The sequence below is a fragment of the Choloepus didactylus genome, chromosome 1, assembly GCF_015220235.1.
Source record: "Choloepus didactylus isolate mChoDid1 chromosome 1, mChoDid1.pri, whole genome shotgun sequence".
NCBI classification, from domain to species: Eukaryota; Metazoa; Chordata; class Mammalia; order Pilosa; family Megalonychidae; genus Choloepus; species Choloepus didactylus.
Window position 1 is genome coordinate 64511108 of NC_051307.1, and position 26802 is coordinate 64537909.

Here is a 26802-nt window from a genome sequence, read left to right on the forward strand (position 1 = left end):
GCATCTCCATGGAAACAATCAAAGAATTTCAGTCTAATTAATACTGATAGGTCTGCCCACACAAGATTACATCAAAGATAATGGCGTTTGGGGGACACAATACATTCAAACTGGCACACCAGCCTAACCAAAATTGTGAGTTAGGACTAACTTACTCATGTAGGCAAGTTCCTATGCCCATTTTCCCCTTTGAGGTGCCCCCTCACTTCACAGAATTTGGTTGTCCTTTTCAATCTTATTTTCATTTGTTCTCAGAGAGGATCATGAAAGCAGCTATTTACAGCTTAGTGTGAGTAAATACATGTTAATACAATACCTATACTTGTTCTACTTTAATTATTTAAGAAAAGCATAAGTCTTCTAACTAAATATATTGTGGGCATAAAACTTCAAGTGGGGAGAATCTTTTACCCTAGTTGCCTATCCTAATCCCTTTCCTGAAATTATAAGGTATAGAGAGCACCTTCTCCACGAACTAAAAACAGGCTGGCTTGCAAATATCTTGGTCGAGACTGTATTTACATGAGTTCAATTTTTACTCTGGCAGGAAAATGACCAAATACCACTCTGCTTACATTATTCCTTTGAATTCAGTCATGGAAGATGCACATCTTATCAGACACTCTTCAAGGCCCAGAGAGAAGGTTCAAGATGAAAATGAATTTCCAGATGGTTTTGAGCCTCTTAAAGACAGCTCATAAACAAATTTTGCCAGTAATTAGGTTTATTTTGGATATGAAGAAGCAGGGAAGGAAGAAAAGGGAAAAAGGGAAGAGAAGGAAGAAAAGGAAGGGTTGGCGGGTGCACTCCAGCCCAATTCAACTCTAAGACCAAAGAAAATGTCAGGCAAAAAATTCCCCATGAATTTTATTAGGGACTTACAGGAGGGGTCTTCCCAATGGTGGCCGGTTGGGAAAGAAAGTCAGTGATCTGCACAAACGGGAGGAAGAGGAGTGCCTTATACAGCTCAGCAGAGCCTCACTAGATTTGGTTACAAAGAAGCCTCAGCAGAGTCTTCTGAAAGCTGATTGCCAACAGTGATTAGGCTTAATGGCCTTCAGTGTCTGTGCTCTGGTCATGCAGGCTGCTGTGTGCTCAAGGCTCCAGAGGGAGGGGGTAGGTGGGCTGCCACAGGGAGGTCAGGGTAGGAGGTAGGGGGAGGGTCATTGTCAAGTTATCCCTATTAAGATTTGGAAGTTTTGATAGAGCTGTGCAATTTAATCCCAAAGAGGGGGAGAGGTGAGGCAAATTGGGTCCATGGGGGAAGACATGGGAATTGCCTTTGACACTGTACTCCTGGGGTGGCTGTCTTGGTTATGGCAGCTTCTGGGGTGCAGAGTCAGCACCACATGCTGCCACCCTAGAAATCAAACAAGGAGAGCACTGGGCCCTGGGCCAGTGGGCTGCTCATTAAAAGGTCTTCCTCAGAGGAGCTGTGCCAGCCTGTGCTGGGATTTTGGCCAGCAGGCACCTGATCAGATGGTGGAGGCCCCGCAAACATTAGAGCTCAGTGCAGCACACGTGGCTGTGAGTATATTCAACCCCAGGGCTCTTTCACAGTGGATAGAAGTTGGATGGACCTCCATTTGGGATGCACCACCTTCTCAGGATTTTGAAAAACTGGGAGAGAAATGGAGTCCTATTAAAGAGATTTTCTGCTAATCTGACAGGTGGGACTTCACTGGTTTTAATTTCCCTTGGAAAGATAAAAGTAGCACAGTCACATCTGAACCCGGAATGGGAATTTGGCAATACTGAATGTAAGACTGTTTTATTAAAAATGGCATACTAAAAGTCAGAATCTCATATTTCATTAATTCTGACATTCCCCCCAGTTTTTAATATCTCTCAACGAGGGATGCGTTTTTACAATCAACAGTATCTTAATAAGTGTTGTTGTCCACGTGACAGTCTTACCTTGCTGTCATTACCTGACACTTTCCTGTCAGGTCAAGAAAGTGACAGCTTCAAAATTGGCAGAGAGGGGTCAGTAATTTGGACAAAAACCCATTGGAGTCCTGTTTTTAAAATACTGCATTGTCAATGTTCTTGGTGGCCCAGAGCATGATATTGTGTGGAAAAACACAGTTACTGACAACTCTGAGTCGAAAGATGAAGCAGAAGAGGCAGATGCTCAAAGCGAAGACATTTAGCAGTTCTTCAACCTTTCTTCTGCTTATTTTTTCCTTTTAACATGTTTTTTTAAAAAACAATAGCTATTTCCTCCCTAAAAATCCATAGCCTGAGTATAACCATGAGAAAAACATCAAAGATAAGATAATAACTGTCAAAGTCATCTAAAACAAGGCAAGTCTAATAAACTATCCCAGTTAAGAGTTGTCTAAGGAACATAACCAAGAAATGTAATGTGGTCCCCTGGATGGGTCCTGGTACAGAAAAAGGACATTAGGTTAAAAACCAAGGAAATTTGAATAAAGTATGAACTTCAGTTAATAATAATGTATGAATATTGGTTCATTGGTGTGGCAAGCACAAACATAATGTAAGGGGAATTTGGGTGTGGAGTATATGGGAACACTCTGTACCATCCTTACAACTTTTCTGTAAATCTAAAACCATTCTAAAATCAAAAAAAAAAGTTTTTTAAAATAAATTTAAATTCTCTCTTTTTACAAAAAGTAAAAGGTAATATAAAATTTATGTATCAATAAGCCAAAAGAAGCTCTTTCAATGAGCATAAAATAAAAGTTTGGAGGGATGAGAAATTTCATTAATTAGCAACCTCATTCTTTTTTAGCTTTATTTAAAATAATGGTGTGATGTACAATTAAAGGTACTTTAGCATTTGATGAAAAAAGTTAACTATTTTTATTGGAAGCCAGTGCAGCCCATCACAAGACCACTAGTAAATTAAGTATAAAACCATCCACAAAAACTTGAGATGCCTATGGAAATCTTCACAACAGGAATAGTATCAATTCATACTTGCATTTCCAAGTGTTCACTTGGAAATCTGACCTAAGGGGGTGCAATCCAAATTTAAGCATTCTCTTTAAGCTCTTAACATTGGGCAAACAGTTCCCATGCCTCATTCCATTAGCACCAACTCTAAGTATGTGTGTTTGAAAAACACTCTTGAAAAAACCTTGTGTTTTAAGCTCAGGCAGTGAGTTCCACTCACCTGCTAGTTGGTTCTGAAAAAAAATAAAAGTAACCTCATCAAGGTGACCATGGCTGGAGTGGGAAAGCAAACGGAGCTCCAGCAGAACCTTGGCTTTGTGGTTCTGTCTCAGCTACCTTGGCCCTTGCTGCACACACCATCCCCTGGCTGGCTGGTCTGGGATGGGAAGAGGGAAGAAAGAAACTTCCTTGAGAAGGAGAGTTAATCAAGGCAGAGGTTGGCAGTTGGCTGGGGAGTTGGAATGTAAAAAAGAGAGTAAAATGTTATTCCTCTACTAAATTATTTTTAGGTGGAAAGGCCTTTCATCAGTTCTCAGATTTCAGTAGGGTCAAAGACCATGCTCCCCAACACATCCCACCCATTCTTATATTCCAGTGACAAAGAACCCAGTAATAATAACAAATTGACACCATGTGAGCAAGCTGGTTTCAAGCAAGGGGTATGAACGATTTGTATTTGAACTGCCGTCCATATCCATCCTGAAACCCTGTTACTGGAAAATGACAAGCCAAATATTGTAGGTGCAACAGATACATCTTTACTCAGGATAGTAGCAACAAACTAATCCACCACAAAATACACTGATACTAAATTACAGCTGATCCTCATTAGTCACATTATTGCAAATTCACCTAATCACCAAACTAATCCACCACAACAAATCAATCCACCACAAAATACACTGATACTAAATTACAGATGATCCTCATCATTCACATTATTGCAAATTCACCTTCACACCAAACTTTATATGTAATTCTAAAAATCAATATTGTGGCAATTTTGTGGTCATTTGTGGATATGCACAAAGCAGCCAGAAATTTGAGTCGCCCAATGCACTTACTACTAGCTGGGGTTGAAGAAGATGATGCTCTGCCTTCTTATTTCAGCTATCATACTGTCTCAAGTGTCATTTTTGTGGTATATTTAGTGCCACATTTTTTCACATTTTTGTGTTTTAGATTGGAGAGTTTACTGTTTAAAATGCCCCCAGGGAATAGTGCTGAAGCGCTTTGGGGCTAGGGGGTAGTTCTAGCGCAGACTGCTGCTTTTCTCTGGGACCCACAAATACCTCCTGTGCTTAGGACCAGATGTGGCAGCCTGGTGGGATAAAACACAAACCCGTAACAGAAGAGGGAACTGCTGGTTCACTCCTTCCCCTTACCTGGAGCATATGTAAGCAGACAATGGAGATAGTCTGCCTCTTGTGGGCATGTTTTGTAACATCCATATCACATCCTGGGGCTGTATCTGTCACTGGTGGGGAGGGAATAGGGTTCCTCCAATGCAGCAGCACGTGAACACGAGAGGGGGTGCTTTGTGCAGAACATGGCCCTGCATCGGCCGTGGATTGAGACCCATTGGCTATATGAAACCAATGCCCACTAGTGAAGGCAACCTTGTTCTCTCTTCTCTATGTGAGTAAAACATCTTTGCATCAGAGCCTGTGTGAGTCGTGCTTTTGTTGGTGACCCCAACACCTGTATTATAGTGGGTTGACATCTCTTTAGCTGTCTCTCCTGACTGACAGCTGTCTAGTGTTCCTAAGTGCAAGAAGACTGATGTGCCTTATGAGAAAATACACATTAGATAAGCTTCTTTCAGGCATCAGTTATGGTGCTGTTGGCCATGTTCAATGTAACATGTTAAATGTTAATGAGTCAACAATATATTTTAATTATCTGAATAGAAACAAAAATAAAATAAGGTCATGTATCAACTGGTTGATGAAAATGTTGTTACCAGAAGCTTGCAGGAACCTAACCCTGTGTTTCCCCTAGGAATAATGGCTCAGTAGTCACTAATTCAGTGTTCACAGCAACATTATAGACCATAACTACCACAAATAATGAGTCACTATAATTACATATTAAAACTCCAGAACAAGTAACACTGTAATATGCTTCCATTAAATGTAACAAAGGCAATATGCCAAAGCTAAATGTGTATGAGAGTGGGATATAAGGGAGGGATATGGGATTCTTGCTAGTGGTGTTATCTGACTCTACTATTGTATGATATTTTATTTTCTTTTTATCTTTTTTATTATTCATTAAAAAACTTTTTTTGTAGTAAAAAAACAAAACAAAACAAAAATCTCTAGAACAGCAGCAATTGGTAGTTTTGAACAACTCAAGGTCATGACTGATGAGCTCTCAGAAGGAATGGTGTCCCTTCTGGAAGAACACAGATGAATAGTTTTCTAGAAAATTGGGACTTTCTGCTGCCTGAATGGGCATGTCCTAAGTAGTAACTTTGCAAAGTTTTATGGTAGCCAGAAGTCTAAATAGAATAGAGTAGTTTAAGTTATGTCAGTACTGAACTAAATTTATGTTTATGAAGTTTATGAACATATAAAAGTGTTTGATAAATCACTCAGTAGATTCCTAACATATTACCCTTAGTTGTACATATAAATGAGTGAGTATAGAATTATGAATCATTCAAACTAATAAAAGGTCTCCACCTTTTAGAGTATGTCTAAGCCCCATATAGTAAAGAGTTGGTGGGCTAAGAATCACTCCATTCATTTATGTACTGTTAAAATTCATAACATAGTAACTGCTCCTGAAAGAATGAATCTGTTTTATTGTTTGGAGTTAGAGTAAACATGGAGGAAGCCTAGGGTTTTGCACAAAGAATGGAGAAAATCATTAGGGGTTTGAGAAATAGTTAATTGACAAAAGCAATTTTTTTTTTTTTTTGAAAATCTAGTAAACTTTAAACAGAGACACCTTTGATACACCTATCTGTAGAACTGTTTATTTTATCTTATAGAAAGTATCTTTTTGTTTAAGAATAATCCTAATTTTTCTTTACCTGAAAAAAAAAATATTGAAAGCAAATTAATCCTATGCCATCTGGTTGAATACTGAACCAAAACTGGCTTTGACAGAACACTCTGCTATGCCCCATGGAAGATGGGATTTGAGAATGTTCGGTCACAGACCTGCTTTCAAGGAATTTACAGCCTATACTGGAGAGAGAACACGAAGGTAACAAGTCACATGCTGATTTGATGGTGCAAAGGGTTATGGTCAGGCACAGTCTGCAAGAGGAGTTGTTCAAAGTTGTTCAGGACTGAGGACAGCAGAGAGAAGCAGCCCTCCATCTGCAGGCTTTAAAGGGAGGGAGTGGCGCCTCTAAATAGGAAATGGGAACTTAGCTTTGATTGAAAGAGAGGATGTGGGGAGACAGGGGATAGAAGGAAGAAGAAGTCAGAGGGGAGAAGAAGGCTTTTCCTAAATCCAGTAATGAATAGTCAGAATTAAAGGCTCTGCTATATCCTTCACAGTCTGGAAGAAAAGATGCAAAGGGGCATTTCAAAGACACATTCCATTAAAGAAATTATTGGAAACTTTTTCTGAGACTTTTACTTTAATCTCAGTGACAGGAGGTAATGCTATTGAAAACATATACTTACCCAGGGCCAAGTACAGTGCAAAATGGAAATGTGGGACCCTTATTTAAAAAGCAGGAAAAAAAAAGTGCCTAAGGTACTAAACTATAAATCTTTTTCTCTTTTTCCATGGTCTTTTTCAACCTGTCATGGTGTTTTTTTATTTGCTATTAATGTCCCTCTCCACCAGGTGAGAACTGCCCTCTCCCTCCTCTGCCCCCATCCCCCTCCCTCACGTGGGAACCTCTCCAGCCAGCTCTAGCCATAGGACCAAAGGTGTCCTGTTAGGGCAAAACAGTGACTATCCCTTCCACAGGCCTGCCACCCAACCCGGGGTAGACTGCCAAGGGATTGCAACATCTACAGTGGGATGGCATTGGGAACCAGGATCAGGGTGGGAGAGAGGCTTCCCTCTGCCAGATTTCCCAATGAAGGCACGGTGACCCTGCCGGCCCAGGGTAGGGACATCTGCCACCCTCCCCTGTCAGATGTCACCATGGGTGTGTGCACACCCCGATCCTCCCTGTGCCCACACCCAGGTCTCTGCTGAGAGTGAGAACTGCATGGTAGCTGAGCAGGAGAGAAACGGGAGGCCAGGTAGGGTAGGGCAGCAGGGGTGGGGGAAAGATGGTTGGGTACCCCTCTCATGGAAGCTGTAGGAGGCCAAAAGTGCAGGAGCTGAGGCTCCAGATTTCCAGCACATGCTCCCATTGGACTTCACTTACAAAACACAAATTGAAAGACAAAATTATTATGAATTTCAAGACAGTGACAGCAGGGCATTAAACCCAGAATGCAGGGGACTTTCTAAGTGTGGGGACTATGGGATTGCCCTGACCCTACATCTCCAACCTCAATCCCTGCACACCAACCACAGCCCTGATCTACCAGAAAGTCTCTCTTTTCGTTCCTGATGTCCTGGCATAGATTCTGGAGCATCTCATTCAGCAACTGTCCCAAGCCAACCCTGCTTCACTTTAAAGCTCTGACAAATTCTCTCCCTGACACTGGAAACAAATATTTAATAAATATTTGACAAACTATTTCTCTTACCCACTTGCCCCAACAGCCAGTACACACCCTTTCCTAGTTTAGCAGACCTTTTAGACATTAAAATTGTTGACTTTATTGCCTGTGGTTTTTGCCTGTGTTTTATATGCGCACCCCCCACAGAGAAGCTTAGCATAGGGTGTTGTCTGTTGTCTGTTAACTGGTTTAAGGTTTGGCAAGGAGTTTGCTTTTGATGTAGAGCCTGTACAGGCACACGCATATTTTCCAGTGAACTCATTGCCTCCTAATTGTTATCTCTACAGGAAGTACTATTGAAAATTCAGAACTTCATTCGGATATTTTTCTTTTAACTAACCGAGTTAGGTCGTATTAGCTATCAGGTGGCAATCCAAAGTCAAAGTCTTCAAATCAGCAAGTCTTTCTTTTTAAATGCTTTAGTCAGCATTAAGAAGCAGGGGTATTAGGTCAGGATTAATTTCTACATGATAGTTTTTACACAGGGTTCCAAAGTAACAGAATACTTATATGCCACAGGAATGTGGTCAAATATGCAGGTTCTTGGAGCCAGCCTGCCACTTGTAGATTTTTTAATTTCTCAGGGATTTGCTGTCTTCATCAAGAAGAGGATAATTAATATTACCTGTTTCATAGGGTTGCTGTGAGGATTTCATGACCCATTTCTGTGAAGCCATTGGCCTAACACATTGCAGGTGCTCAAAAACCTTAGTTTAGTTTTTTGTTTTTTTACTAAATGGGATCATCAGCTAACAGATTGGTGAGAACCTCCACTTAATCATATATTGATCAGCCACCATGTGCCCACGTGGTGAATGGACGCATCAGAGACAAACTTGTGGCACACTTTCTCCCCTTGATTTTGTTCCTTCTTCCTTGATGCTGAGTGTCCCCAGTCCTAGAGAAAAGGCTTGTGATCAGATTATGAAAGACTGTGCTAAGAATTCCAGACTTCCTCCTATATGTAGATTAAGCATGTAATTTTTCAACTAAACTGAAGCACTTTTGAGAGTAAAGGGGGCACAGCCAATAATTATGCCAGAGCAGCAAGCATAAATCATGGCGATGCCAGATAAACTAGGCTATATAGTTACATGGCAATAGGGTTAGGGTCAACTTCTTAACCTAATTATTAATTTTTACCCTGGAGATTTCCATTCCAGGGAGGTAGAGATTTGTTCAGTGGGAGACTCTCCCAGCAAACCTCCAGTCAGACCCTGGACAGTCAGCTACAGCTACAGATTGTACTGACCCGATTGTGGTGTACCTGAGGGAAAGTGGGACCTCTCTGTCCCTGGGGAATTTACTGTTTGGCTAGACATCACATAGATGCAAAAAAGCCAATTAGGAAACAGCACAAAACTGAGTATAACCAAATACTAGTCTTGGAGACACAGCACTCCAGGTATGGTCCACATTTGCCAGATAGCTCCAAGGGTCCAGGGGAAGTAAAATGTTTAAAGGAAATATATGAGTAACTAGGAAACTAGAATTTGATTGTATTTCTTGGTTTTGAGGTGTATCCTTAAAAATAAAGGAAATTTTAAAGTCTAAATATCATCTTGTATATCTCTTTCAGATAACCCTCTAATTTATTTTTTTACTGGCAGTGAAGTCTTCCCATCTAAGACCTCTTCTCAATAGCAAGCCTCTTGCAATGTTACTAGAGACAGTGTATAATTTTGGCCCAAAACAAAAGTGCCATAAGCCATCTTGGGGGGGCTCTTTTAGATATAATTGAGAATGTATTTTTTTTTTGAAAATATAGATTTTGGTCTCAGTGTGTTGCATAATACATTTGAAAAACAATGGTTTGCTTTATATTGCAATATTGTGTGTTTTAAATATTTCCAAGAAAAGATAGACTTGGAGACACTTTGATGAGGTCAGGCAGACCATGAAAATATTATGGTTGAATCCAATTTAAAAAATAGAACTTTGAAAAGATATTATCTTTACCAAAACTTGGTGAAATGGTCATCTGTTATTAAATAAGGCCTTCCATGTAGAAACTCATGGTCAATTGTATAAGTGATGGCATAACATTTATTAAGAAGTTGATACCTACTAGGATAATTTCTTTAAAAGACCTTTAAGTTCTGCTAAATTTTTGCACCTTGGAGGAAAATCAAATTTCTGGGTTTCTTAAATTTTCTTACGAAAAATTTGGATTCATCTTGAAAATTTAAAGCCAAGTACTTCCCAAGTGGTAAATTTATTTCCAAAGAACCAAGCAAGAATTAGATGAAATTTTGAAAATAGTTTTAAACAAAAGAGAAAAATCTTCTTAAATGTGACCCACAGCTGCTTCAGACTTCCTCCCATTCATTCATTGTCCTTCTAAATTTATGACAATATTGAAGGTAGAAAAACAAACAAACAAAAACCTCTACTAAGGTCCTTGGAGTCTTTAGCTCCTGGGAGTTTATTAGGGGCAAGGTGAGGTGATACAAAACACAAAAATAAAAACAAATAGCAATTCATTGACATTAAGAATCATGGTAAAGAAAATGCTCAGCTTCTAGGACATTCAGGGAGAGAGACATAAATGTTGACTGCACTGGCAAGAGACAGTTGAGGATACTAGGGCAAGTAGGACTTGACCGTTGAACAGCACATAATAAATAGAGATGGTGGTAGTGAAAGAGGAAGAAGTGGAGGAGAACAAGTTTTGGGACACTGTAACTGCTTTATATGTTTCAACTCATTTAAACCTCAGTGAATTAGACAGCCAATGGCCCCTTGCATAATACACAGGCCTCCCCCCCCCCTTTTTTGTATCCTATACAGTTTATAGAACATTATAGAATCAACATATGAATGGCTTTCTACTGTGGAAGAACAGATACAATTCCCTAAATTTTAAGATGTTGTAGAGTATAGTGGTTAAGAGCTCAGGTTTCAGAGCGAGACTTCCTGAGTTCAAATCCTTGACCTGCTGTTTACTAAGCCAAGTAACTTTATGACATTTACTTAAACTGTGAGAGCTTCCGTTTCCTTTTATGTAAAAGGGAACTAGAACTACTACTTAACCCTGCATAACTGCCATCTTTCATCTGCATTTTGGGACTGCCTTGTATTTGTTACTGGCCACTATCTTCTCTCTTCTCTCACAGCCTCTTGTTAATTCTCAAAGGATTCTAAGGGACAGAGTGCAGCTTGGCTGGTCCCAATGACCTGATCCCAATGACTGTCACTCTATCTTTTTCTCCTGTTGGTTTAGTCTGCTTGGCAATTTTAGCCTCTTCTCCCAACTATTTTCCTTCAATGAATCCACTATTACCATCTTTATGGCACTTAGCAAAATCTGTATTTACTTCTTTTTTTTGTCATGAAGGTGTAATAAACAGTAGCAAACTATTACTTCATATTTCATCCCACTTCCATAAAAATGAAAAAATTTTGATGGCAAAGAGAAAAAAACACCTAAAATTTTAAGGATTGCAATGATAAAATAAGAAAAACCATGCTTTCAATCTTTGTCTCTATACAAATTTAAAAATTAAGGGTAAAATTGTAGGGCTATTCATAATCTATAGGAATATAAGTTGCACTGACTTCATAAGAATTAAATTTATATTTCTTATCTGTATCAATATTTGTAAATAAACTTTATTGAAAATTAAAAAAATATTTTCCCCTGTGAAACAAAAGAAAAGGAGAAACTTCAGAATAAGAAATGAAGTTAGATGAGTAAATTTTGTCCAGAGTTGTTGAGATAAAATTACCATCAGTTAAGGAGATAGAACAAGTGTCATGCTCTCATTTTGATCTATATTTAGTATGGCAACTCACTATTCTTGCTACATTCTTGCTAAAAAATGCTTAATTTTTTTTGAGGAGTCACCATGTTTTCCTTTGGAGGCCACAGCTGTGGAATTCTAAGAAGCACCTGATGACTATATTCCCTAAGTGCACTAAATAGCCTTGACACAACAATCTCCCTAATGATTAAAAGATGATAATGACTATGGGAGAGAGGTATCGTGTACACCAAAGGTGCTGTGTCAAAATCTTGGGTTTTGCTTGTTCTTTTGCTTTTTAATCTATTTTGGGAGTTAACATTCTTGTTCTTTCCAACAAACCACACATACATGCGATAGAGAGATGAGTATGGCTACTTCTTTTCAGTGACAGACCTGCCTGCTAAAACAATCTACCTCTACAATTTTATTGACAACTTCCTTACTCCTGCTAAGAAATAGAAGCAAAACCACAGTACTACCTCTTAGGCCAGTGTTTTCCAACCTAGGTACTAAAATCTGAGCTGGCCAGACCTTTAGTGATGATTTAGCGCAACCGTTAGCAATTGAGTCAAATGAAGTGCAGAGAGGTTAGGTATATCATCCAAGACTACTCAGTTGTTTTAATTTATAAAATAAAACAAAATTTATAAAATACACCTACTCTGTGCTAGGGTCTGTATTAGCTGCCTTGTATAGTTTATCCATAGTCTAAACAATATTCCTGAAAGATAGGTTTTATTCTCTATTTTATGCACAAGGAAACAAACTCAGAATAGTTGAATGACTTACCCAAACTATTGCACAATAATTAGTGATGTTGAATTTGAACCCAGATCTGTCTGACTCAAAAGCATGTACGTATTCAAGAGGCTGACCTTTGCTGAAAACAAGATCTTAGCATTCTGGCTGAGGGCTCTTTCTAGTTCAGAGCATCTACAGCCAGTTTAGCATTGTGTCCTCCTCCTCACTAGAGCAAGGAATCACTTAAGGGGTCAGAGGCAAGATGGCAGCTGGGAAGAGTAACTGAGAGGCCCATGGCTGAGTGTGAGGAATGTGCTCTCTTAGGGAGGTGAGTGTAAGGGCTAGCAGCTGTGAGAACATAAGATTCAAAAAATTGCACCCTCTATTCCCTTTGGGGTCCCAACACCTGGTTGGATGACAAATTATGTGGTCAGAATATGTGGTAGTTGTGAATATATGGTCTATTTTTTTTAATTTAAACCTTTCATGTAGTGTGAATACTAGAATAACTCCTCAACTTCACCTACATACTGATGGAATCTAGCTCTTCTTTCCCAGATGACACTAATTAAAGTATTTTCAGATGTCAAGAGAACATCTAAAGTATGAGTCTATAAAAGATTCACTCAACAATTCTCATTTTTTCCATTATTGGACATCAGCGAAATTATCAGCAGCTGAATATAAAAGCAATAAGTAAAAACTGGAGATGTAAGCCAGAAGTGAGAACATTTATAATGTGAAAAAAAGGAGGAGGATACAGAAACCTAGCAGATACATTAAATGTGAATCATTTTTTCACAGTATTGTAGGATGCCCTTAGCTATTAATATTATTAATAACCTGGGAAAAATACTTTGTTACTTTGTCTACTGCTCTAGTTGATCCACTAAAAACCAATCAATTTTAACAGAAATTTCATATGAATCTTAATTTCCAAAATAGCAAAAGGGAGGCTTTTATATTTTTTAACTTTTATATGTAAGACCAATAAGTCACTTTTGAAAATGCCTGTGTGTAGATAGTGTGTGTGTGTGGGGGGGGGGGGGGTTCTTTAGATGTTAACATAAATGTAGAAATGCTTAATAATGATTATTTAGTGGGACTATTAGATTGCAGACCACTAAATAGTAACTTGACTAGTACTGAATGATCAAAATCTTCTTGTTTCAACAATAGGACCCTCAAATATATCATTAAACAAGTGAAATGTGTTAGATCACATGGCACTTACTATTTGCTTTGAAAATGAAAGTGATTTATTATGTTTGGATGTAGTTCAGTGCATTTTAACAAATACTACTATCCTCTTACAAAAGAAAGTAAGAGGAGGAGCTGTTAAGTGATGTTTTTCTTTCCATAAAGAAATAAAAATTCTTTGCTCTTGTACAGCACCTTGCACTTAGGGAATTTCAACTCATCACTTAAGGTCATGAATTCGTTAACTTGCCCAAGCACATCTGTGAAAAATAGACCTTATTACTATTTTACAGATGATAAGAATTGACAATGATACATGGTAGAGACTGGTGGCAGAAAGGGAATAGAATAGACACAGAAATTTCAAACATACATCTTCTGACAAGCAGAATAATGATCCACAAAGATAGCAATATCCTAATCCTCAGAACCTGTGGATATGTTAGATTACATGACAAACAGAAATTAAGGTTGCAGGTGGAATTAGAGTTGCTAATCAGTTGACCTTAAAATAGAGAAAATATCCTGGATTGACCAAGTAGGCTCAATGTAATCACAAAGATCCTTAAAAGTAGGAAAGGAAGGCAGAAGAAGAGGTCAGAATGATATGATGTGAGAAGAGCTGACCCACTGTTTTGGGCTTTGAAGATGGAAGAAGTCAAAACAAGTTAAAGAATGTGGGCAGCTTCTGGAAGCTGGAAAAAGCAAGGAAACAAATTCTCTCCCAGAGCCTCCAGAAGGGATTGCATCCCTGCCCACACCTTGATTTTAGCCCAGAGAGACCCAAGTTTGACTTGTGACCTATATCACTGTAAGATAATAAATTTATGATGTTTAACAAGTTTAATAGTAATTTGTTACAACAGTAATAGGAAACTAATATACAGCTGCTTAATCAATTAGATGCAATTAATGCAAACACAATCATTGTGGAAAACTAAACAATCTATGCAAAGAATAATATTTAACTTGGAAACACAAGTCCCTTTTGAAGTAATAAAAGTAGTAACACAGAGATTTCCTTGGTACATGAAGGATGGAAAAGGAAATATGTAAAAGGATTGTTTTTTTCCCTTCTATTAGAATACTGGGGGGGGGGGGCAGTAATAAAAAACATATTGATTTAAAGGATAAGGCAAGAGTTTTAAACATGCCACTCGGAATGGCCTTCTAGGAGAAATTTTAGAATCTTCATCCCTTGAGGTCTTTAAGATAGTCATCTATCTAATCTACTTTAGATGGCTTATATATTTACTTACCTCATGACAGAGGCCTAGATTAAACACATGCTCATGGCCTCTCCAGCCTAAATATTCTACATAGACTTGAGACTATTCAGCTCAGTGCCACACATGTTTATTGCTTATCTACTCAATGTAAATCGCTGTGCTATGAATAATCAAAGAACAAGTCACAGATGACTTCAAGAAGTTCACAGTTTAATAGTGAACCAAGCTAAAACCATATTCAAGCCAGGCCATGAAAAGAATCACAAAGAATGGATAAGTGATACATTGATTAAGACACATCAAATATATAAATTTAATGCATTCTTACTGATTCTAAACAAACAATTTCTTTGGTCACCTTGGAGATTTTGGGGGCACGAACTTAGAACAATGAGAATTTATCCTGCTTTTCCTTAAAACAGGAAAAAAAATATAAGGGAAATAAAAAAGTAGATGAGAGAAAATTCCTCTTTATGGTAGATTTTCAGCTCAAAAATGCAAAAGGAATGACAGAAATAGAAAATCATCATGTTACAAACCCCTGTATAAAATAATGGATCTGGGCAATGATCAACAGATGCTAAAACTATTAAAAGAAAACTTGGTGTGGAATTTTATAATGGAGGCATTGAGCTGAGACCATCTAAACACACCAAACAATTTTAGCATCACTAAAATCAGGCATTGTGAACCTCTTTTTGTGAGCCATTAGGAAATACACAATGCCACTTATGTAGCATTATTTTCCAAAAAAAGTTGATTCTAAATCTAAGACAGCCTCCAGGTCAAATTATCTTCTCATAGACTACTGGGGGTGTAGGAGCCCATTTGACGCCACAGAATGGCGGCAATCAGTTAAATACAGAATGTGGACATTCTACAGGATAAATGACCCAATTTCTCCAACAAATCAATGGCATTAAAAAAGAGAAGAGGGGATTGCTATAAAATAAAAGAGACTTAAGGGACATAACCCAAATGCAACATGTAAACCTTGTTTGGATACTAATTCAAATAAAACAAGTCTGAAACGACATTTTTAAGACCACCAGAGAAATTTAAATATGGACTAGGTATAAAATGATATTATGGAATTACTATAATATGATAAAGGCATGGTATTATTAAAAATTATTTCTTATCTGTTAGAAATGCATACTGAAGCTTTTACAGAGAAAAATAAAATATCCAGTTATAATTTAAAATACTCAAGAAAAAAAGTGTGAAAATCATGTAAAACAAAATGAGCAAAAAAGTGGCATATGTTCAAGTTTCATAATGAGACACAAGTGTTTATTATAATATTATCTCTCCTTAAATGTTTGAAATTTTCCATAAATTTTTTTAAAGGATGAAAGAAATAATAAATCAGTAAAATGGTACCCTGTCCATTTGCTCAACCCTCATCAATGAAACAGTGAAAGGTTGGTATATTAATGCAAGAAATTTTCTTTAGTTTTCTGCATATATTTTTCATTAGTAATTTTACTTCTTTCCCTTTAAGATGGGATGCATTTCATCTCATATGGAAAGGTAGTTTACAATTGACCAAATTACCAATCTACATAACCAAACAAAACTATCATACATAAAACATAACTTCTAATGCTCAGTAAAGAAAAGGGCAGTAGATCTGTTTCAATCTGTGTGGAAATAAGCATATAGCTTCTGGTCACTTTTTATAGTTGAGTGAATATCATGAGCAACATTTGCAAAATTTCGAATTCCTTTGCTTTCTTTTATATAGTCCAGCACAGAGTTGTTATGTTTATCAAAATACCTAGTTCTCAAACATTTTTCTTTTTTTGTTAACAAAGTGCTTTAAAGTCATTATCTTATGTAAAATCTAGCCTAGACATTTAATCAACAGTGTTACCCCCTTGCCTGATTTGAAAGTAAAACAGCAACTTCTTTACTGAGGAACAAGGGACTGGCAGGGAAAAACAGATTCATCTTCAACATTCCCTGTGAATATGCATAAGTGCTAGAGCTAATCTAAAGTAGTTCAAGTTATAAGGTTAGTTAAACTTCTGAAGTTCATGGAGAAGCTCTTCAGCAATAATCCTAAGCAGCAGAGCAAAATATAAATCTCCTCTTAAGACTATTCAGAAAGTCTTTGAAAGCATTCACAATAGAGGATCCCTTTTATTAAAAATGCTTTCCTTTAAAAAGCTTTCTATTGCAAACAATTTTTCTGAAGAAGAATTGAGGGTGATAAACACCTTCAAATTACATTTCAGATATTAAAAACACTTTCAAAGAAATATAAATTTTTATAATTCATAGCCAAATTTTAACATTTTTGCTTGAAATATTAAAATTTTAAAAGAAATGTATTTTTTATTTTAAAAGTAGCTTCTCATAAAAGAGATGCTCAGAAAGCTATAGTTGTAACCTTCTACTAGAAGAAAGTAAAAACACAGCAGGGAGGAAAATTACTCCACCTAAACCAGTAATTATATTGTAGAAATTTATGCATTTTAGCTAATTTTTCCCTACACGTTTTAAAGTTAGGTGATCAGCAATTGTTACTATAATGACAATGAAGATGATTATAGCTTTATGCAATAAATATTTTTTTAATGTAAAGAGTTGTGCTATGAATTACAACAAGTAGGAGCCAAGGATGCGGAAGAAATGGTGCTTACCCTCAAGATTTTAAGTCATGTTACAACCACTATCTTTACCTCCTTTATTTCAGAGCCTAAATCTCAAATATCTTACCAACTACAGCCTGGGTGGATTTCCCATCTGCAGGCAGAGGGAAGTACTGGTTTGGTGAAATGTTGCTGCCATATCCCAGGAGAAAACCTTCAAGCTTTACATTTGGATTTGGACGCAGGAACTTCAAGAGTATGGAGTCACTCGTGGTATTGATGTGGACTTTCAGGCTTGGTATTTTACCTAATGATGAGAATAAAAAATAAATAGGTGGCTGTTATTTTACCTCTTAGCATCCCAGGGTAAATTTGGAGCAAAGGTTATTGCTAGAGGGATTATTCTTAGAAAGCCCACTATTCTATGTTAGCTACTCAGGATCAAAACAAACACACCGGAAAGGCCCAAAGACAGCTGATTTTGAGATGAAAGAAAATGGACTTAATACCATGTAAAGTACCTAGAATATAAAGTCAAATTTTAGGGTTCAATATTTGTAGATTATTATTGAGCAGACAGGTGGGATTAAAGGCTGTTTTGGCAATCCATAATTGGTCAGAATTCTCAATTTATACAAACTTTCTGGGTACAGTAAGAAAGCCCAAAGTTTATTATTGGTAAAATTGAATTTCTGTACCTTTAAAACCCCTACCCTGCTCTATGCTGGACTTAATGTTTGATAGAGTTGGAACTGAAGGGCAGAGGGGAGGTTTCCAGTTTAGGAGTATCTGAGATGGTGAAATGGGGAATGCTGAAAGAAGAGAAGGGTTGAGGAAAAAGATGACAATTCCATTTGGAGCTCTGTGAGTCAGTGAGACAAGTACATGGTGATGCCCAGCAATCAGGTGAATATCTACTGTGGAGTTCAGAAATGGGGTACAGGTCTATCTGGGTGTCATTAGCTTAGAAGTGACAATCAGATGAACTTGCCCAAAGAGAGTGAGGAAAGTGAGGAGAGTTTAGTTAAATTCTCAAGGCTTTTTTTTTTTCTTTCTTCTTTTTTTTTTTTTTTTTAACTTTATGGGCAGCAGGAGCAGATAATCACACTAAACAAAAATCTGATCTTTTGTCTTTGGAGCCAGAAAGAGCTGAGTTCAAACCCCAGCCCTCCACTTACTATCAGTGTGACCAGAGGCAAGTTACTGAACAGGCTTGACCCATAGTTTCCTGATTTGTATGCGAATTGTGGCAACAATATTTACCTTACCAGATTATTTACAAAGATTAGTACCTTAAAACCAGCTCAAAGTAATTGCTAATAATTAGCTACCAAAACAGGTCCACAATCATTTAGCAACAAAAAGCTTTCTAAGGATTTTTGTCAATTTATGTAAAACTAATTGGGCAATAAAATCCCAGGTGACCCAATATGAAACCATTTAGTCTTTCTTTATTCCAATTCTTTATTCCAATTTATTCCAGTTTTGTTGTAGAAATATTAATGTGTTTAATTAAGGGGTTACCGACCGGGTCAAGAACCCATTAAAGAGGTTATGTAATCTATGGTATAGGCATACTATTACGTCTCTAAAATCCAAGTTTCTGAATTCCAAAACATGTCTGACCCCAAAGGATTTTAGACAAGGGATTTGGGACCTGAACTATTTTCTTTCTTCATTCCTAAGAGACATTTCATATTTTTAAAATACATTATCTATTGGGAAGCTTGCATTTACCAATTTAATAATTCACATTCTATTTCTCATTAATCAAAGATTTATACTACATAAATAACAATCAACATATCTGTATAACATGGGCTCCACAAGTCATCACACTGAACTGTTCTACTCCAGCCAACATTGGCCCAGACAGTCTCCATGTAGCTAAGGACCCAACAGATATTTGAAAAAACATAAACAGCCCCTTTTTGGATACTCTTATCTTAGCAACCAGTACCATAATTTCCATGTATGTGCAAAGTACTCTGTATTTCCCAAGAATTTGATAAAAGTTTTATGATCTTCTTGTTTTTCAGATTGCTATTCCTACTTCTGTGACAAAAAATTGAAACTCATTATCTTGGGCAACTTACCAAAAGTCTGAGAAAGGAAACTTACTGCTCATCTAGTACAATTCCTTCATAGCACAAATAAGGAAACTGAGGCCAGCCATACCTTGTCATCCTAAAAGTTAATTGCAGGGTCAAAACTAGATCTCAACTTCTTACTATGCTGGACGTTCTGCTTTAACTTCTCTGAGAACTTCTCATTGCCCAGGAGAGTAATGAGAGGCCAAGCTCCAGAACATAACGCTTAAAGTAAGATAACTGCTGATGCTTTGTCCTAACTTCACTAGATTTTGATAATTTAGACTTCAGATAAAACACAGATTTCACCCAAGCCAATCTTCTACTTCCTAGCAATGTGCCTAAATTAACTATAGAATCACTCCCTCCTGCTCATTGGAATGAAACACATATAAGTCAAGCACATACTCTGCTGCCTTCGAAGGTTATCAGGTCTCACAACAAATCAGAAAACAGCCAGCCTGTTTCCAACACACTGTCATGAAGAAGAGATTAAGGAATCCACTAAAAACCACTTAGCCTGCACTCATGTTTGACTAAGAGTCAAGAGTCATGGCATCATCGTCACATTAGACCTTTTGCTCATGGACTCTGGCCTTGTCAACCACATTATTCTTCCCCTGGGAAAGTGGAAATGACCACTACATCATGTGAGGAAAGGAAGGCCATAAACAGAGTTACTGCCCAGCCAAAGTGGAAGTGATCACACTTCCTCTGCACAGGACTTTTCATGACTCGCCTTTCTTTCTTTTGCTAACAATTTATGTCAAGAAATACATCAACAGCATGTAATTTTTCAAATGATTTGGAATTTAGCTGTCCTACTTTCTCCAAAATTCCAATTCTTACTATTCTCTTAAGCTAACCTTTTAAAATCCTGATAAAAGAGTGACAGACATATCTTAACTCAAAATAACATCACAAACCTATAACACATTGAGACCATCATACCAATTCTTTATTTAGAGCTAGGAACTCAAACTCCTTCATTACCTTGCCACATATTATCTCTTCTCTTATTACTTCTCAACAAGGATCATCTGTTTTTGACTAGTATAATCTTTGCGCTGTTCATCCAGTATGGATTCCCTCTTTCTTTGGTTTGACTTCTCTAAACCTCTTATGTCACCCAGGTATTATCCCACTGACCCTTTCAGTGCTCAGTAAAAAGGTAAGCAACTTTTACCCCTGCAGTCTGAATAAGTTGCTAAGTATTCCTTTCAAATGTATGTTTAGATTAATATTCAATGACATTTTACACTCTTGGATATTTTCCCCAATATTTTAGGGTATATGTCTCTGCATCCCATCTTAATTCTTAATCTTTAATAATAAATACACCTTCTTTCAGAGAAATGCTGATTTAATAGTTTGGAGCACTAGTTATGTAATGACAATTATCTGTCTTCTGGGTAAATGATAACAGGAAATAATACAATATAATACAAGCTTAACTAGCACAACATTTATAAGGAAAATTACATATATGCCACCCAGAAAAGCCCAGGAGTGCAGAGAAATAAAAGTACTGGAAGGATATTTTATTGCATCTTATATGAGAAATGAAGCATATGCCAAAAGGGGTGAAAGAAAACAAAACAGAATATGAACATCTTGGGAAACCAATCCCAGTACGGTCAAGAAAAGTTTCTATATTGGCACAGTACAATCTTGGATCTATGACAGCTGTCTCTAATCTGTTTGCAACACCCTAGAATATCTCTAAATATTTCAAAGGGTGTTGCGAAATTCCAAAAATGAAAACTTGTCTTTCAAAACAAAATCAGAATGAATCCACTTTTAATTTTTAAAGGAAATACATGACCTGCAGCATTAAAAAAAATAAGGAAGGTAGTGAGGTTGGAAAATCAGACAAAAGGCAAGGCTTTGCAAGCCCAAAGAACTCTTTGGATCAACCAGAGGAGCAGGTTGCTATTGTTACTGTAGATCCAGTTGCTGGGAAGACACTTAATATTTGGCCCGGAATTTTGAGTGGCCATGCTCAATTTCAGTCAAGCTCTGCAAACATAGCCTGGACACATGGCACTTGATTAAATCAGCTAAATCACCACAAATATCCAATCACGGATCTGTAAGAAAGGAATTACCATTACAACCCATTTGGTGGGTGGAATCCCTTCATATTTAATCTCTCATGAGGTTATCTTATACTTTCCAAAATACTTCAGAACGTGGTCTATGTATTGTCTATATCAACTTGATCAAATGCATAAGATGACCTCAAGAGAAAAACTGCAAAATATTAAAGCTCTCATCTAAAAAAAGTATATCTACTGGTGTAGCAGCAGTAATCACCTTAGTTAACATGCTCTCAGTGTGTAAAACACTAAGGAAGAAAATAGAAACATTCTAAGTGATGATTGTGGGCATAAACCAAATCAGGTACAGAATTAAATCCTATACGATACCAAGTAAAAGAACAGCTGTAAAACTGATGTCAATAAAATAAAGACTCATTTCAGAATTAAAAGGAAAACCTCATTCTTACCTGTAACATGTCCCTCTTTTTCACAGCTATTACTCAGCCCTTCATTATGTTTTACAAAATCAATTTTTCTAGGTACCTAGATGATTAAATCAATTTTCATCAGTTCAGATATGGCATTCACATCATGTAATTTTATGAGAAAAGTAGTCCCCATGGATTAACACACTTTTCTATCATGTCAGATGTCATGTTTTAGAGGTGATAAGCAGCATATTTCTGGATTAGTGATATAAGACCAGAATGCAAAATCTTCTCTCTACATTTCTTCTTTCCTGCCTTAATTAAATTGTATCATATATCTCTTATTACTTTTATTCCACATAATAAAAAATCACTATAAAGAACTATTTACAATATAATTACTCAATAAAAAGATATATTGACACAAACTAAGTTAAAAAAATTAAGGTTTAGTTTTAAAGCCTCTCTAACCTTCTCACCATTTTAGAGGTTGAGCCAAATGACATTGCTAATATGTAACTATTTCTGATCTACAAAAAATGGCAAACTATAGTTCAACCTAACGTACTTGGGTGTGATAAAAGACCCCATTCCAAAACATTAAAAAACAGGAATATAGAGTTTCAAGGCATATGTGGAATATTATAAAATATATATATATAATTAGGAATTCAGTTCTTGAGAGAACTCAATTGTAGATATAGTTTAGAGAATACTGTTTTTCTGTAATAACTGGACATAGAAATGTAATTTTAGAAGATTTGATGAAAACCCCAAAATGTCTAAATTATTGCAGCAACAATAATTTATCAAAAAATAAGAGCAAAATTTTACCTGTTCATATTTAATTGTACAGATTAATCTCTAAAGATTAATTAGTCTTTGCTATGGTGTCTTTTCCAAGTTTTATACCATCTATACCAACATCCGCATGTAACATGGCAAACTCAAAGTTCAGGGACACTGAAAATTTATGGAAAAATATCCAGGGGTGGGCAAAACAGTATTATTTGATTACTTCTTCTTATTTTTAAATCCATAGCACATGTCTCCTGGAGGAAGTGAAGTACTAGTTGACATTCATTCGATACACTTTCCTATAAATTTCATTTAGAATCTGGCAACCACAATAAGAAACATCCATGTTCTCAATTCTTTTTCCAAAACATTGAAAAGAAACATAAGTTTGTATCCTGGGCTATTTTACTTGTGGAAATACCTTATTTTTAAGGAGAAGATTTAACAACAGAAATAATAGACCAGGAATAATTCTAACTCTTGGTTTGGAATTATTCAGACAAAAACATCAGAACTTTTAGCTTAGCTTCACCGTGTGGGTTTAATTCTTCACAAATTCAGTATGTGCCCTTAAGCTACATTTGGCACTTTCTAACTTCAAGACAAATGATCTATGCTTCAGCTGTGACTGATTACTAAAAATGACAACCCTAAATACCCAACAGAGCTGAATACTGTAAAAGAAGCATTCCTAATAGTCTGTGATGAGATAGGAGCTACTAAAGACAGCAGTGCTCTTTCCAGTGAACTTGTGTTGAAATGGAAGAGATTTAGAGGATTGAGTTATTTGGCCGTGCACTAATGCAGAACAGTACTAAAATTAGCAATGATGGGCTCTCTAATCTATTGCGTGTTTTCAGACTTTTCAGGGGTCTCATAGAAAAAAGAGACATCATGTTCTGGTAGAAAAAAGTGGTGAGAATCTGACATTTTAAATCACTATCATTTTGTATACCTTTAGAGAGATTTATTGTTTCTGTCCCTTAGTCTCTTCCACCAGAAAAATAAGAATAAAACAAATACTTCTGAATAAGGATATTTCATTCATTAACTCAGTAAATCAACAAATACTAGAGTGGCTTATATGTGCTAGGATTCAGGGCTAAGGACTGAAAATAGAAAAATAATCTCAGGGAATTTGTAGTCTAGAGGGAGAGAAAGAAAGAAAACTCCTATAACACGATAAGAAAACAGAAACAAGTATAAATAGAGCAAAGCACACTGTCCAGGATATATAGTGCTGCTTTTGTATTTCATGTTTAAGGAAAAGTTTCTTACCTCATGACCATGTATATGAGAATTAATGAAAGTCTTGTGGAAGGCAAGCTCTCTCCCATAGTTCTTTTGTTTATAATTATTGTGAGATAGATATAGCCTTCCAAATATGACCCATAGTATGAAATAAATTTTATTTCAAAATCCAGTATACCTATGTCTATGTCTATGCCTGTATCTATAACTATACCTATACATATACCCATCTGGAGCACGTTGTTATGAAACCATGCTTATTCTTTTTATGTGTGTTGATTTCTGATATTTTTTCTGCTCTATTCTATTTTGCTTTTCTCTAAATGCTGATTGCAACCCACTAAATTGATTTCATAGTGCACAAAATGGGTCATGACCAACAGTTTGAAAAACACTGGCTTAAATTTTGTAATGATATTACAAGAAAATCATTTAAAATATATAGAAGTAGGTTGAAAATTAAAATGATAGAAAAGAATATACCTTATAATGCTACTAATAAAAAGCAGAAATGACTACATTAATACCAAAGTAGACTTCAGAACAAGAAATATTATAGGGATAAAGAGGGATATTACATAATGATGAAGGGGCCAACTAATCAAAAGGATGTAACAATCCTAAATGTGTATCTGCCTAGCACAAGAGCTTCAAAATTCATGAAGAAAAAAATTGAAAGAACTGAAAGGAGACATAGGCAAATCCAAAATTATAGTTGAAGATTTCAACACTTCTCTCTCTGTAATTAACAGCAAAAGAAGACAGAAAATCTGTAAACATTTAAAAGACTTGAACAACAATATCAAGAAACTTGAATTACTCTACATTTTTAGGACCCCTCCAATAACCTCAGGGGGAAACAGACTCTTTTCAAATGCTCGTGGAAAAGTCACTAAGATAGATCATATCCTGGCCATGATCTGAGACATGTAAAATGATAATAAAACATAAAAGTATCCAAATATATGTAAATAAACAAAAAAAGTCTTCTAAATTTCCATGGTTCAGAAAAATCACAAAAGAAATTAGAAAATATTTAAAACTGAATGAATATGAAAACAAAACACATCAAAACTTGTGAGATACAGCTAAATAAATGCTGGGTTGGAAATAAATAGCATTAACTTCTTATATTAAACCAGAAGAAAGTTCTAAAATCAAAGATCTAAGCCTCTACCTTTAGAAAAAAAGGGCAAATTAAACACAAAAATAAGTAAAAGGGTAAAAAGTAAAACAAGTCAAATAAATAAAAATTGGACAAATAACAGAAAAAAAAAAAATCTGTGAAACCCAAGCTGGTACTTTTGGGTAAGCACAACAAAATTTATAAAACTCTAACAAGAAATAAGAGAGAAGACACTAATTATCAATGTCAGGAATAAGAAAGGAGACCAACACTTCAGAACACATAGACATTACAATGTTTATAAGGGAATATTTTTAAGGGAATGTTTAAGAAAATATTTTGGACAGGTTTGTGTCAATAAATTTACAATCTAGATTCAATGTCCAGTCATGACTATGTGGAGTTTATCCTAAGAATTCAGAAACCAATATATGTATTCATCATAAAGAGAAACATCATATGATCATAGTAATAGATGTAGAAAAAACATTTGACAGAATTCAACAAGAAATTGAAAGAAATTTTGTCAACCTAAAAAAGTTACCTATGAAAAATATACAAGTAAAATCATATTTAACAGTAGTTTAGACTTAAAGCTCTCAACCTGAGATCTGGAATAAGGCAAGGATGTCCAGGCTCACCAATTTTATTCAGTATTGTACTACAGGTGCTATCCAGGATTAAAGGACTATATATAAATCAATTGTATTTCTATATACCACCAATGAGCAATGTGAAAATGAAGTTTTTTGAAGTTCATTTACAGTAGTAAAGAGTATAAAACATTTCAGACACTTCACAAAACAATATTAAAAAGAATTAAAGAAGACCTAAATAAATGGAGAGTTTGCCATGTTCAAGTGTCAGGACACTCAATATTGTTAAGAGGTTAATTTCCCTCAAACTGATCTATGGATTCAAAGCAATCCAAATAAAAATCCAAATGGAATTTTTGTAGAACTTGACAAGCTGATTCTAAGATTTATGTGGAAAGGAAAAGGATTTAGATTAGCTATAACAATTTCAAAAATGAAAAACAAAGCTGAAGGACTTACACTACCTGATTTGAAGACTTACTGCAATGTAATCAAGAAAGTATGGTATTGCCATAAAGATATACATAGAAACCAATGAAAAAGAATAAAGAATCCTGAAATAAACCCACACATATGTGGTCAGTTGATTTTCAGCCAAGACGCCAAGGACATTTAACTGACAAAGGAAAGTCTTTCAAACAAATGGTGCTGAAACAACTGGATATCTAAATGGAAAACCAAACAAACAAACAAACAAAAAAAACCAAGGGCCTAGAACCATACATGGCATTCTATATGACAAATAACTTCTGATGGATCCTAGATCTAAACTTATGAGCAGAAACAATAAAATATAGGAAAAAAAATAGAAGAAAATCTTTGAGACCTTCAGTTAGGCAAAGTTTTTTTTTTTAGAGAAGTTGTAGGTTTACAGAAAAATCATGCATAAAATTACAGAGTTCCCATTTTTTAGATACGCCCCCCAAAATGTGAAGCATAGATTTAAAAACCTGATAAATTGGACTTTATCAAAATTTTAATGTTCTGAACTTTAAAAGGACTAACTAGAAAATGAAAAGCAAGCTATAGTGTGGGAGAAAATATTTGCTGTACATATGTTTATTGAAGGAATTGTATCCAGAATATGGAAAAGATTTCTTTCAACTCTAATAATAATTAGGAGATAAAACACTTAAGAAAAAGGGGAAAAATATTTTAGTAGATTATATATGAATAATAAAAGAGATTTATGAAGAGCCAATAAACACATGAAAAGATGCTCAGCATCAGAAGTTCTCAAATGTTTCTGAAAGGTCAGATATTAAATATTTTAGGCTTTGCAGGCCAAATGGTCTCTGTTGCAACTATTTAACTCTGCTATTGTAGTGCAAATGTGGTTATAGACGTTATAGAAAAGAATGGACATGGCTGTGTTTCAATGAAACCATAT

At 36.0% G+C, this 26802-nt stretch overlaps 1 protein-coding gene across 28 annotated transcripts in view; it reads right to left on the reverse strand.

The window, feature by feature from the left end:
* The window catches only part of LOC119532323 (ABI family member 3 binding protein), a 277976-nt gene that overhangs the window by 166934 nt on the left and 84240 nt on the right, over window positions 1-26802 (reverse strand). For all 28 annotated transcript variants that reach the window (XM_037834649.1, XM_037834668.1, XM_037834802.1 and 25 more), the window contains exon 2: window positions 17209-17388. In XM_037834649.1, the coding sequence (XP_037690577.1) occupies window positions 17209-17388 (180 nt within the window). The remainder of the gene's footprint in view (window positions 1-17208; window positions 17389-26802) is intronic.